This window comes from Anser anser, assembly GCF_964211835.1.
Source record: "Anser anser genome assembly, chromosome: 7".
In the NCBI taxonomy this organism is placed as follows: Eukaryota; Metazoa; Chordata; class Aves; order Anseriformes; family Anatidae; genus Anser; species Anser anser.
Window position 1 is genome coordinate 33,666,228 of NC_139727.1, and position 15,315 is coordinate 33,681,542.

Here is a 15,315-nt window from a genome sequence, read left to right on the forward strand (position 1 = left end):
GGCTAAGAAGGAAAGGAGCAAAATGCTTTAAAAAATAACATTGATGAGTGTTGAAGAACTGTGACAGAAGCAGTGGTAGGAAAGAGATAATAGAGATGGGGCAAAATTCGAATACTATTTTTGTCTAAGGACTCAAATTGAAACTTTTTCTATTACAGTATTCACAAAAAGCCCATTAACAATAGAAACAGCTAAGTGCTGACATTTGGTTTAATTTTATATGTCTTTCTGTATAACTATGGTGCAGCTTTTTCTGGATGTAAAGGTTAACGTTTAGAATGCCACTACTTTATTGCTCTGTCTGTTCTCTTTAACAACATTTGAGTCAAAAATAGACATAAAACATTTCATGTTGTATGATATAATATTATATATTATATAACATATTACAAATGTATAATTTGTAACAACAATATAGTGCATATATCTGTATCTATGCCTATATATCTGTTATACAAAAGAGGCTGTTTTCTTTTTCCAAGCAAGCTATAAGATCATACAGCTATGGATGTTAAGAAAACTAAGAATTTTATATGCCTCACTTTTCATCCAAAATAACTCAAAGTACTACACAAAAATTGAGCAGTATTGTTCCCATTTAACAGCTGGAGAAAATAAGGCCGAGATTGTTAAATAACACCCTGTGTTTCACAGGTTAAATCTGGGCAGAGATGGGAGAAGAACACTGCTTCTTTTATTTCCAATGTACTGTCAGCTCTGACAAATGCCAGCTTTAGAGTATTCCTGTCACTAGGTCACTGGTAATGACATTTGAAATGTAGACGTTAGATGAAAGTGTGAAAAATGCATAATAGTTGTTTTGTAAGGAAAAAGTTATACATAAAACCACTTTGTACTTTTTATTGAAACAATTCATCTATTAAAACATATTTAACAAATTCACATTTTTGATGCGTGGTATGCCATAATTGCCATCAACTTTTATTAGCTTTGGCAAATGATCATTGCTGTTCTCTGAATGATTTCACCTAGAGAGATTTTTCCATTTCATGCAACACAAAAAGCAGTTCATTAGTTCCTATAATAGTACTTGTACTCGATCAACCATATTAAGCAGTGACCTATTAACAGGATGGTTCAAAGGCTTAGAGATACAAGTGTTTGGATTTAGATTGACTTCCACTGTCCTAGAAGTTAAAATCATTCTTCTATAGCTCCTAAAAATCATCTTGGAACAATGACTTTAATTGACCAATGGTTAGTAAGCAAATAATATGTAGAAAATCTATTTAATTGACTACTCTTAAGCCTAATGGAGTTACTGTCCCTACACTAATGAATCTGTAGCCATATCATATTTTAGGTCCAGTCATCAAGCTTTGCTTTACTAGTTCACATTCTTCTAACAGAATGGAGTGAATGCTGTGGAATGCTTATGTTAGCATTTTCACAAACTATCATCTTTTTGCTTAAGAAAAATGAATTAACGTATGTTTTAATTTTATTGGTATCATTGGTAGCCTATACTGCATTCTTTATACAGAGACAACTGCAGGGGTAGAAACTGTAGCGTAAATGGACATATTTCTAATATACTCCCAAGAAGTTATACTTCATCATTTTGATCAAACCAAAGATGAAAATTGGTTTTGTATTTCTGCTTGATGTTTATTTTCCAGATTAAAGAATGGTCTATCTGAAATCCTTTTGATTTACATTGCATAACCACTACAATTATATTGACAAGATATTTTAAATTGTCTAGTTATGTGCAGTATTTTCTGCTGTGTGGCTGGTTCAGAAGCCCATTGTTTCCTGTTGGGTTTATTTAATGTCAATAGTGTGATGCAAAATGGTCTCCAGTATTGATGATATATTTTGTCATTCATTGAAGAGCTAGATGTGCAGTTTTCCCAGAGCATGAGGAGTGTGATCCTTCTAGGAATGGTGTAGACTCATGATGAGCCAGTGTTGAAAGCTTTTGCTGTAGAACCTTACTTGCTCCAATATATTTCCTGTTTGCTGTCAAGTTAGGTCATAATTCTGCCCTCAGTGATTATCATATTTCAAAAGAGTTTTGTTTGATTTTGCTCACAGAGAGTTGTGCTTTTGTTTGTATATGTTTTGCTTATCTTTTTAAGATTTAACCAAATGATGTCTTCTTTAGAATTAATCTTAAGAATTCTCTTTCAGTGAAATCTTATGGTTCTCTCTCAGTGTCTTCTTAGTAAAAGTGACAAAAGGTGTCGTTCTGACATTACCCTATCTTCTGTGAGTCAGACGATATAAACTGTTATTAGTGAAAATTGTTTTCATAGTTTTTCATACAGAACTTCCCTAAGGGAATATTTTCTTCTCTATTTGATTTCCCTGCATTTTCTTAGCTTTAATTGAAGAGCATAGCTCTTCAAGGTTCAATCTGCATCTCCTGCAGAGCTATTATGCCTGCTAATGATGGATACTCAAGCTGTTTATTTTGTTTAGGCCAGACACATCTGAAAAGCAACCTTTCACTCTGTAAGTCCTTATCTTAGAGTAATCTGTACTGGTTTGTTAAGCTATAGGTTCTAAGAAAATAATATATACTCTCTTTCTGCCCTTGAAAAATGTCTCTGAGAAAGTAAGAAGCTTCAAGAGGAATCTGCATTGCCTTTCACAATTTACCCTTTGTCTTCTGAGAAGGGGGGTCTCTGTACCTGTTTCACTAGAAGGGCCAGAGAAGTACCAAAACACCTTCCAAAAAGACTGACTGGAAATCAGAAAAGGCTTTTTCATCTTCTCACAAAAATATTTCATACAAAAACTACTACATATTTTGTAAAACCTAGTAAAATTTACAATGAAAGCGTCATCACCACTTCATCAGAATCATATTGTCAACACTGGTACAATCACACCCTGGTGCCTTTATAATAGTCTGTTGCTACCATCTTACAGTTAATTTTTGATTTTTTCTTCTTTCCTGGGAAGCAGGATGTAACAGTTAGGAGCACGTACAATATCTGATGGGTTTCCAGTCTCCCTCAGATGCGGTGTGATACTGATGGGATATGGCTATGTTCATTCCATTATCAGCATACTTGTATCCAGTGCACTTGAGTACATACATCATTTGTAGAATTCTCGGGGACAACTGGGGGAACAAGCTTGGATTGTTATAGTACTCTCAGCTGATGGCATTAGAGGATATGACTGCCTGGGCTCCCTCACAGTGCTTTAGAAGTTGACTATTGCAGAACAGTGCTTCGGAGACACGAGAACTAAAGACAATAAAAATAATGACCAAATCTTTATGGTTATGTTGGCCCATCCTGTGTAATTTTTAATATAACTTCGGCTTTTTGATGGAAAAAAAAACACACCATACTTTTCTTTCATAAGCCTGAATATGATACACCTAACTGTCTTTCTACTCTCCCACAGTAAAACAGTGCGACTATCTACCTAAAAAAGTAGGGCCAGGAACTAGGAAAAACAGAGCACTAGTCTCTTGCCCATTCACTATCCTTTGCTTGATCTTGAAAGTCAGACTCATTCAGCTCATTGCACAGACTGTCACACCATCTGCTTTCCCCTATCTGTGTGCAGAGTCACAGTGTTAGCATCCTAACTGGAACTAGAGAGGCACTTCTGCGGCTAGCACAGGAAGGTGATCACAGAAGTCTTTGGAGATCTCTATGTTAACTAAGTAGGGTTTCTGTCAGAGAAATCATTGCTCCACTTTCTGGATCTGTATGCCTTGTCTCATCACAAGTTTGATCCCAGCTGACAAGTCTGCAGTTGATTTGTAGTTCATGATGGTGTTGAGTTCACACCTCCTTTATATCTTTGAGTTATTACAGTCTGCCCTATGTCTTTTCACCTTCCTTTTGTTCCTTAGTAATTTCTTCCCTCCCTCCCTTAGGTAATTGTAAGAACTTCCTTCCTATAACCTTCACATATTTTAGGTCCTTCTTTCTCCTGTTTTCCCAAATATCTGAGCTTTCTTCCTTCCTTTCAGCACTTTTTGCTGTGGATGGATATTGTCTGGATTCTACTTCCTTTCAGCATCTGTTACTCATCAGCTTTTGTTAGTTTAGATTCAAAGAATAATAGAATTGTTTAGGTTGGAAAAGACCTTCAAGATTAAGTCCAACAATCAACCTGACCTACCAAGTCCCATCTCAAAACTGTGTCCCTTAGTGCCACATCCACACGTCTCTTAAATACCTCCAGGAATCACGAATCCACCACTTCCCCAGGCAGCCTGTTCCAATGCTTGACCACACTCTCTGTGAATAAATTCTTCCTGATGTCCAGTGTAAACCTCCCCTGGAGCAACTTGAGACTTGTCCTCATGTCACCCACTCTTCCTGTTGTTGTAGAGAGCAGTAAGGTCTCCCCTCAGCCTCCTTTTCTCCAGGCTAAATAGCCCCAATTCCCTAAGTTGCTCCTCATAACCCTTGTTTTCAAGTCCCTTCACCAGCTTCGTTGCTTTTCTCTGCACATCCTTGAGCAACTCAAAGTCCTTCTTGTGCTAAGGGGCCCAAAAGTGAGCAAAATATTCAAAGTTCAGCCTCACCAGTGCTGCACAGTGTCTCTTATGCCCCACTCCCATAGTTTGGCAGGTAACAAAGGGCCAGCTATTTCTCTGTAATTTTTTTTTCACTTTGTGGGCCTGTGTGTTGCAATAATTTTGCCATTTTAAAGAAAGAATAACAGCAGGCTCTAGCAGTAATTTATATCCTTAACAGTGGGTGCAGTGCTGAACTCACATACTAGCTTATCCCATGTTAATTTCTCAGCGTAAAAAGCAACATTACCTTATATCAGCAATGTATCTGTGATCCTAGTAAAGTTTCCAGGGGTAAGTTACTGACTTTTAGAAAGATAAAAGAGCAAAACTGAAATTCATTATTTCAGTATCACCATCAGAATTGCATTTGCGCTGTTTGCCCCATTTGGTGCAGTGAACATGTTGTGTTAGGCAAAAGTCAATAGTGGAAACAATAATATATCAGCAACATTTCATCTGGCTCCCCTTGGCATTCGGTGGCATTGAGGGCTCCTGTAGTCCTTTTGTTAGTAAAGGATCTTCATAAAGTGGATCTGGTCTACAGATTCCCTAAGGAAGATTTCATCCCCTGTGCCTGCTTACCCAGATGATGTCTGAGACTTTCAGGAGCTTTGTCATTGTCTGGCTCGTAACTAAAGGACATGCTATTGGCTATGGTCCAAGATAATTCATTCAGTTGTTTGACATCCTGTAGACTGGGGATAAGGAGAAGGTGACTCCACCAAATAATGGAAAGCTCTACTCTTACTGGCTGGTTGACAAATTTTGTATTAAAATAAAATAAAATAATTAATGTATTTTAATTATCTTCCTTTTTAAAATCCTTTGCTGTGGAATATTTTCCCAATAATGATCAACTAAAAGAACAAACCCAGAAAATATACATATGTAACGTTGTTAATAATTTATACATACATTTTAAATGCAATTTGGAAATGGTACAGAAATACAAGAAGTACTGAGCTGGTTGGTTTGGTTTTTGTTTGTTTGTTTGTTTGTTTGTTTTCCTTTAAACAACTTGGTTATATTGCATTTCAAATAATCTTTTTCCCATTGTGTTGATTTTGGGATAATAAAGGTATTTGAGATTACCATTACCTGTCTCTTCAAGTTATGTTGAAATCTGTTGATTTCTTTTAGTTGCAACTAACTTAAGATCATCAGTAAAGTAGCAAAGATGTTGAAAGATATAAGAAGATATCTTCCATGAGTTTGTGATGGCAATGTATATTTCTACATAGAAGAGATTTTAATAAATATTAATATTTGGCATTTCATTTCATAGATCAAGAAGCAAGTAATTCTAGATTTCCATTCTTTTTCTTCCAGAATGGAGAAAACAAATGTAAATGATTTAAAAGCAATTAGTTGCATGCATATCGTCCTGGCAAACCATTCTATTCCTTTCTAGTATGTAAATTTTGAGGCAAGCTTGATTCATCTGGCTCACTGATGTGAAACAGGGGAAAAACATGGCTGCCATTCTAAACTGATGTAGGTTGTTTTCCATTCTAATTTTATTGTTATAGAAAAATAAGACAATTTCAAATGCAGTTTGAGTCAATAACAATGTAATAGCATCCTAAAATGATATTATTATTTATTCATGCTTAGTTAAATATAACTGTAACATGAAATAAATGATTATCTGTTTTGGATATAATTTCATAATAAGGCCTTTGAAGGTCGTTTGAACTACTGCACTAATTAATGTTTTATTTCCAGCCTTCCTTAATTATTCTTGCCAGATGGTCCTTTATTTATGTTATTGCTTGGAGTTTCCAGCTGAGGTTGTTTGATTGTTGAAGAAAAATATGTGATGGCACCATAAGATAACTGTAATTGAATTGTTAGGTATGTTAGAACATTCAAGCCTTCTGTCCCTGCTTTAGCCACATCTGGGAAATAAGTTTGTTAACAAAGTGCTTTGGCACTTCATCGAATACTTGATGTGATATATGAAAATGTTTAGAGCAAACTCAATTAACATAAAAGCCTTTAGAAAAAAGAACTCTGGTAGCTTTTCATTCATTTATGAATTACAAAACCTTCTGGGTAAAATGCAGAAATGGGTAAATTACCAGGTGGTTGGTTTTGTTTTGGGTTTTGTTTGTTAACATCTGACTTACTTTTCTCATGTCTAAACAATATTACTTTTGTGTTTATAATATGGTATCTTTCCAGTAGGCAAAATAATATGATAAGAAACTTTGTAATATTCACATTATTTGGATATTCTTTGGCCAGCTTTGGTAAGTAGTATCTCAGGATTGCTGGTCTCTGAGAGCTGACTAAGCTCAGCAATGGGAGATACCAGATTTGGTAACAGGAATGTAAAGACAGCATATACAAAAAAATGACTTTTTTGTTTTAATCATCATCTGTATTATGCTAGTAAATAAATAGGCCACTTAGTCTTTGACAGTTCCTTGGTGCCAGGTTGTATATAGCAACACATAAGCAGGCATGTTCTAAAAAATCCCTGAAAGTGGTGGTTTTGTGAAATGGAGATGAGTTTTCAGCCCTGAGATGTTGAATATATTTTACAGTGTGTCAGGAGTAGTTGGGAAGAAAGAACTGAGATGTTTGTGTAAGCAATTGGTTAATGCATGAACAAAAAAGTTATTGATACGAAGCTTAAAACACAGAAGAATAAATAAAAAGTCCTGTCTAGAAAGTGAAAAGTGAGATGTATTTTTGTCTGATAGCTGTGTACTGCAAGAGACAGGTAAAAAGTACTACAAAAAAATCAACTACAGATTAGAAATAATAAGAAAAAGCTTACAATAACAATGGATAATAAGACTAGCCTTATATAAGATTACTTTTCTCTGTTTTTCTTCTATCTTGATTTTGTTAGCACTATAGAAAACGCTGGGGGGGGAAAAAAAAATCTGTTGTGGAGAGCAGCTCCCAGTGTTGAAAACATGGATGTGCTGTATAAAGTTTTACAGATCTATCACAGCATTTTGAAATGTTGGTTAAAAAAAAAAAAAAAGGGGGGTTTCTTATTTTATTGCAGTACATGTTTAACAGCTCTACTTATTTCTTTGGCAACTCCTCTTTTGTTTGCCACATGTAGCTTTCCTGAGCAGCCCATAGTCTGGGTACTAGGAGAAATACTCTCTCCATCAGCCTGTATTAGACATGTGTGTTCTTGGCTTGTGAGTACTCTGAATGTAAAACTCTCTTCAGATGTTATGGAAGATGGGAAGCAGCTGCTGTCTTTCAGAGCACAAATATAGGGCTTTTAATATACTCTCTATCTGCCATGGAGCAGGATGGAGTCCATACAATGGAGCCCATCACACAATACAGATGTATCAAATTAAGGCTCAACCCAATTGGATTTTGCTACTTCCTGTGTAATTCAAGGTCTTTGTGATTTGTTAACTCATTCGGCTTTAAAAACATTATAAATATGCATTATCTGAATTGCTGCTCTGAAAATGGGACCCTGGAGTTGGAGGTAACATCTCTGCCGCAGTGGTGGAATGAGTGAGCACTTCTGTCAGCTGCAGGAGATCTCCCCATTCATATTTAAATCCAGTCCTTGTGCCAGAACAGAAATGCATACTATTCACGTGCTCATCTTCTACAACATTAAGCAAGCATGTTTCTGAACCACAGACAAAAGAGAGCAATGAATTTATTTAATGACCTTTTCTATTGGTGACCAGAAACTGCTTTTAGCAACTGGTTGTCTGAATAAGAAAAGTAAGCAAGAATAGCAGAGTGGTTTTCCCTTATCTCCTTAGTCATTTTTTAAACTCTTCACTGTTTAGCTTTTTTCTTTTAATCTATTCATCATTTCTCTGCCTTCTACTTTCCTCCACAACACAAACCAAATTCCCCCAGCAATGTGGCCTAATACTTCCTAACACAGATTTTAGGGACAGTATATGAACAAATATGCTCCTCTTTCTATCTAGTGCTGCAAAATAATAAATCAAACCCAAAGCCCCAAGCTGTATAGCTGCCTTGCCATCAGTGTATTTAATTCTGCTGCTCTGGGGACAGCATCTTTTCCAAAGTCTGACAAGAGGTGCTGCATTTTGATGTTTCCACACAGTGCAGTGGGCAGGAGGATGGCCAGCTGGGAGAAGAGACAAATAATGCCAGAAGTGAACCGACCTCTGTCTTCCTTATCTATATGAATGGGAAGCTGGTCCTGGCCAGTCTCTAACCACAGCAGGACATCCCAGTGTGAAATGCCAGCATGAAATTACTAATTATCATGCTTTTTGAGTTCTGGATCTGCTGTTAACTTTATAGTTTGGTAATGTCACCACAGTACTACAGAGGTATGTACAGAAAGAGGTATTATCTTGCCAATGTGACATTAAATTGTATAAGAGTAATTTAGCTGTCTTGTGTAACACTTATTTTAATACTCCTGCATGTTAGAGTGATTTATAAAATACCTGTGCAGAGAAAAAAAAAAAACCCAAATCAAAGGTTATATTTTTTTTTAACCTTATTGTGCAAAAATCTCTAACTTCTTTAGATTACATATGGGTTTTGATGGTGTAGAAGATAAATATTAGTGTTCCTTTTTGCCCATAATGCAAGATGTATTGCCCAAGGTACGACACACTATCCAACGAAAACACCCACTGAGATTTGTAGGTGGTGTTGGGTTACAACTGCTTTTTTTCCTGGAGGCTAAAATTGCCTAAATCTTGTCTCTCACTGTGCTGTTTTTTCCCTCATTATATATTTAAGAGGGTCAAATCATTCATCATTCTCAATTACTGAGATATAATTCACTGCATGCAATGTGAACTACAGACCAGATGCCTGCAAAATTCCTGCACTGACCAATAATCTTCAGTCCCAATACCCATTCTGGTTTTAATACAACAGTAACATGTTTGTTTCCTATTGAATTATTTGCAGAAGATACATACCCAATCAAAGCTTAGTCAGACAGGTGGTTATCAGAATGAGACACAATCAGGGAGACACAGAGCAATATAAACATACTGCGATCTGTTCCTTTTAACAGCCTATAAAATGCCAATGATGTTTAAAGAGGAATAACTTGATTTTATTAAAGGGCAGGATCTGTCAAGTGGGAACTTGCTGGCTGCAAGACATTTTAATGAAAGTCTCTTAGTGGTCTGGAAGTCCTGCCCTCTAGTACAACTGCAGGTATTACAAAATAATGCTTGATTTTAGAAGTGTTTCAGCTTGCTTTTAGTCTCTTCTACTACTGCTGTATAAAATCATTTATTATCCCTCGTGTCACATTATAAATTTATCAGAGCTAAGGTACAGAAATCATACTAAAATAAAGTTGTCCTATTTGGGGGAGGGGGTGGGGGGTGTCTAAACAATCTCTGAGTAAACAATCTAGTCTGATTTCATTTTGACTTACTGTGGCATACTGGACCCTCATACTTTTTGTGCCAGTTCTTGAATTACACCAACAAATATAAAATACTAAATGAATTAAAGTCTGATATTTTCCCGAGTCACTGAAATCTCAATATCTGTGATTCCTGAGAGATCACTTATGGTCAACACTCACAGGGTTTGTTTCCTTTAAATATGCACCTGAAGCATTGAATTGATTTCTGTCTGACAGAGCTTTACACCTCATTTGGAAAGCTAATTCAAAAAAAGAGCAGGTCAAAATGCAATGAAAGGTGGTCTATCAGATGAGAGTGTGGAACATGGAAGCCCGTGTGGCTGATTTATCTCAGTATAGCAGTGGCTCAGTTTTGCCCAGTTTTCTGAGACATAGTGTCAGAACTGATTGGAAAGCTGACAGTGGCCTAAGTTTTTGGGTAGCCTACAGGACAGTGTAGAAGAAAGTACAAACGGACTTCTAATTTCAGAAGGCAGCATTAATGATTCAGGAACCATAATGACAGAATATGAGAAATGCTAGATAGGGGAGAATAAATTGCAAGGGATTTTGAAATTAAAGTAACAGGTATTTGATATGAACAAACAGGAAAGCCAGTGAAAGGATATTTAGCAAGGGATGATACTAACAAAATGATGACAAGATAACAATCTCTGCAGAAATACTGTGCATTGATGTTAAGTGGTCCAGGACTGCATTTTCAAGGCTGGTACGATGACTGTGGTAGCTAAGGTACAAGCTGATGGCCACGAGTGTGAGTATGACATTAACTACTACAGTTAACCTGAGATCTGGCTGACAAAATAAAGAAATATTAAAGCAAATCTAAATTAATTTTCCAAATCTTTCCTTCTTTTCAGTATCAGGGATATACTATGTACTTCTATTCTTTCAATGGTTTGGCAGCATGCATTAAGTATTGATACTTCTGAAAATTATTCCTTTAAAAATGAATAACAGAAGTTTTCTATTTAAACAAAGATGAGGAATACTACAATTTGCAATGAATAAAAAAGAGAGTTTTGTTACTTGATTTGAAAATGAATTATGTGGACTTTCTATGCTACTTATATTTGTTAACACTTTTGAGGAATAATTACTTTAGATAAATATTCATAAATTTTCTCTAAATATTGTAAATAAACAGTTAAAGATACATACTTTTCACTCTAACATATCACGTAAATAGATTAATTCATGAATGAGTAAATTGATAATTAGACCTTATGATTCTTATATGAATCTTTTACATTATGCTTTAGAAGTTGCACCCACAGAAATTCTCTTTATAAAGCAGAATTTTATCATTAATATAAGGTCTTCTGCAAAATTTTCCATCTCCCATCACTGGCAGTGAAATACATGGCATTTGGTTGTGAGCTATCCTCATCATCCATTTTCTGAAGATTTAACGTAATTTTACCTGCTCACCTCTGAATGTGCAGGCTGTTTAGTTTGCTTTCACATTTATTCATGCTGCTTTTGTCTCTTTTATTACCCACCCAGTGAGTTTATGAGAGAGTGGGAAAGCACGTTTCTCTTCAAGGGCTTCTTCTCAAGAACATGAGGAAGAAGTAAATGGGTGCCTGTGCTTTTTTTTTTTTTTTTTTTTCAGGAATTAATTTCACCTGTGAATGTCTGCTTTTTGAAAAAATATGGGGGATTATGGAGTATAGTAAAATTATAAAGGCCAAGCATTGTCTAATGTTCTGACATTTGGTTGATTCTTTGATTCAGTTTTGAAAATAACATTGTTCATATTTGTTTGAGTATAAGGTCTGATTTAGCAACTTATCTGCCAGCCATTTTATATATTCCTGTTTATATTGCTTGTCTATGAAGTCTGTGTACTTTTGGAACGCATTTCCATTACAGTGTTATGTGAAAACTTGGTAATATTAAATGGATGGAACCTCCAAAACCTTTGGCAAAGTATTGGTATTACATAGCTTATAGATGGAAGACTGAGATATGGAAAGACTAAAGTCCTCAAAGACGTTTAGGCACTGACTTCCTCTCCTGTTGGGCTCATGTTTATATTAAAACATTCATGTCCTGTAGCTAGAGATGTTGGAGATATGGGAGAAGCAATAGTTATGGAGTATATTGTCTTCAGGGAACTGTCAAAGAAGGCTGGAGGAGGCAGCAGCTATGTTGCAAAACAGGGTTATAGTCTTGAAAAAATGGAGAAATATATATATATATATATTGATGCCTGGGTATAGTGAATTTCAAGCTGATCGTGATGCAAAAGTTATGCTGGGACAAAAGAAAAAGCAAATTCTGTATTGACTAATAAGTGATTTGCAAAAGAAGGGCAGTATTTTTCCCCTCTGATTGGTTCATTGTTTCATTAGTGACTTGCGTTAACTTAAGGCCTGAGCCCTGAGTAACTAAGCCCTGCAATCCAAGGTGCAATGTGTTTTTTATTTTTTTTATTTTATTTTTTTAATACTCTATTACTGTATATCCGATGTCCTTGGAAGAAGAGGGTTACGAATCTGGATCTTGCTGTTCTGAAGCAGTGACCCATCCACTAGTCATAACTGTAATATTTATTCTTGCTGATTATCTGGCCATGCTCCATACTGAGTTACATTATTTTCTTTAAATAGGCATCCTTATTTTCTCTTTGAGACTTAAGAGAGAACTTTTGAAGGATTTTTTCCATTCCGAAGATTGATTTTTTGCAAGGCTCAAATGGAACCTATCATACACAAAATATGATGTCACCAGGAAAGGGAGCACATAGTGTAGAGTTCATTGTCATCAGCGTGATGACGACCTGGGGCTCTGTGATTTATTTCATTAAGCTTTATCAGTGGAAGGTCTCCATTGTCTCTGCCTTCACAGAGTATCTGTGAAATTGGATTTGGATGACAATGAGCTGGCTAATGCTCTGACTACAAGAAGACACTGCTTACTTGGAACTGTAGATTCATGCTGATTTCAAGGAGTTTGACCAGAGGTTCAGTTTATTCACTGTCATCCAGTAGGCTTGGTGGACAAGAATGTTTTAAGGTGCATCTGGTTAGGCAGGCTACAGTGGGATTTGTAATTTGCTACAATGATCCAAGTTCTATTTTAGATTATTGCGGTGAATGTATTTGTTGTTCTCACTAAGGGACAGCGTACTCAAATGTGGCTGCAAGGGCAGAGCACTCCCTTCTGCCTCTTCTGCAGGTGAAGGATGTTGTCTGACATGGAGTCTTTGGGCAGCCCCTTGGCTTTCCAGTGATTTTTTGTAAAGTCATAGGGGCTGCAGTGGCTTCTCAAGTCTTCCATGATTTATGTTCTGTTGCCTACACAGATCTGTGTACACTGCTGATCCAACTGCCTGGATCTGGGCAATAAACATCTTTGTTTTGGCAAGTGAACGTTCTCAGTGGAAGAACAACGGTATTTTAAGACATTAATCATAATCTATCTCACCTCTCTTGAAGATGAAGTTAGTTCTTTCCTCTCACTTTTTAAATAAAAATAAAAGGCTGTACTTCCTTAAGTATTTTGTGTGTATCCCCTGAGGAAAAAAGTTTGTAACTGAAGTGATGGTTGTGGATTTTTTTTGAATTTTGTTTTCTCCTGAAGCATTGTATTTATCCCATATTTTACTGCAACAATTTTTTAAAAAATAAGATTTATGTAATTTTTTGCTTTATTCTGGCAGCAGAATAGCTGGGAGGCATCCAGATTTACATTCTGCAGTTCTAGTCAACACTGCTCAGAAAGTATAGAGCATCCAAAAACTGTACAGGTAATGTGTTTTATCACTTGTAGGTATTTTCTAAAGTTAGAGAGAATAAATATTTCCCAGCTGGAAATCACACCCTTTTTTTCTTCAGAGCTTATTCTGTTTGAATTAACAGAATATCTCTATATATGCTTCAGTAGCACCAGGGTCAAATGTGTTCATACAGTTATGGCCAAATGATTCAGATTATTTTACAATGACAGCAATGAGAGCAAATTACCAGGTGGTATTACGTTGAGATATATATATATATAAAATATATATTTTATTTTATATATATATTATTTTGAGATATATATATATTTTCTCCAGTTAGTGTCTTGTAGTACTATTAGTTTCCATGATCTGCCAGCTGCTGATAGCTGATCGCCATGAGTAAAAAATGACATAGTTTTGTTTTGTTTTATTTTATTTTATTTTATTGTTTTTATGTGCAGATCCCAGTTCAAGACAGGTCAAAGAAGATATTAAACACAGAACATTAAGTTTCAGGCTAGAAGTGCATATAACTTAAACGTGCATAGAGGAATTCAAGTTCTTTACTGATGAAAGATAACCACTTTAATCACAGTACCTCTAAGCCTCAGTTTACACCAATGTATCATGCATATATGTGGCAAATAGCAAAGTGACAACGTGGTAGCCGACCTGTTTATTTTAACAGCTACCACCTAACTCCTACCTTCTTGGTTTAAAGTATGTATATATATGAAGAAATATTTGAAGTAGATATTCAGCAGTGCGTTTATTTTGTTGTAGGGTCATAGAGTTTTCAGCTCATAGAATTTGTCAGAAAAGGGGAAGATCTGTTTTTGCTTCAGTCCACACTGTATGTTGGAAAGGATAGGCACTATAAAGAGTGTAAACAAAATAGAGGTGGAAGCATAGAAAAATAATTGTTTGCTCTCACTGTGATAAAAGATTCAGCTTTAAGATACGCAAAATAATGGTGAGAAGATTGGTGAGCGCATTATCACCATGAAATTTAATTTAGTGTAGTCAAATATTAACTGTTGAGTGAAAACTGACACAGCACAGATTTATCAGGTCAGGCAGCAAAGTACATCACAAATGCTGTCTTGGGAGCTAATGGAATTTTCTTCGTGTATACTTGTATATTAAAATCTTTCATTTTAAGTAACCTAATTTTCTGTACTATTCTTTCTGTTCAGCCACCTTGCTTGAACCATGTCATTAACATTTCCCTTTAAATTAGTCAACAATTAGTTTCAGACAACTAAAAATTTACAAAAGATTTACTTCATAAAATTATTACACTTGATTTTGAAGTATGTGTGATTTTTAACGTTTCTTTTAATGTTTAGTCATGTAAATTATCTTGTAAATGTAACAATATTGTTTGATAAAATGTCTTGGTAGCACCGCATATATAGCACATCACATAATGTGCTACTTGCTGTTATGGCATATTATGAGATAGTATACTTCCTGAAATACGTTTAGTTTATATTTGTTTTAATTACTGCTTTTTGTCTGTTTTATTCTTAGAATCTTTAGTACTGACCACAGTTATCTCAGAGTACCATCATACTGCCTTGGCTTATGCCTAAATTAGGCACATGACTTCACAGACTTCACCTACTTCTAACAGTACAATCCTAATTTGCTGAAGTTAGGTGCCTAGAATCCTTATACAGCTAATCTGAGAGTTGC

General features: G+C 35.7%; 1 protein-coding gene across 20 annotated transcripts in view; it reads left to right on the top strand.

Moving 5' to 3' along the window:
• Positions 1-15,315, top strand: part of ATRNL1 (attractin like 1) — a 519,713-nt gene that overhangs the window by 348,727 nt on the left and 155,671 nt on the right. The window contains exon 27 of one of the 20 annotated variants that reach the window (XM_083844115.1): positions 1-15,315. This exon is cut by the window's right edge and continues 27,234 nt beyond it. The exons of the other annotated variants lie outside the window; for them this stretch is intronic. Within the exon in view, the coding sequence (XP_083700241.1) occupies positions 1-6 (6 nt within the window). The 3' untranslated portion in view covers positions 7-15,315. 20 annotated transcript variants of the gene reach the window in all.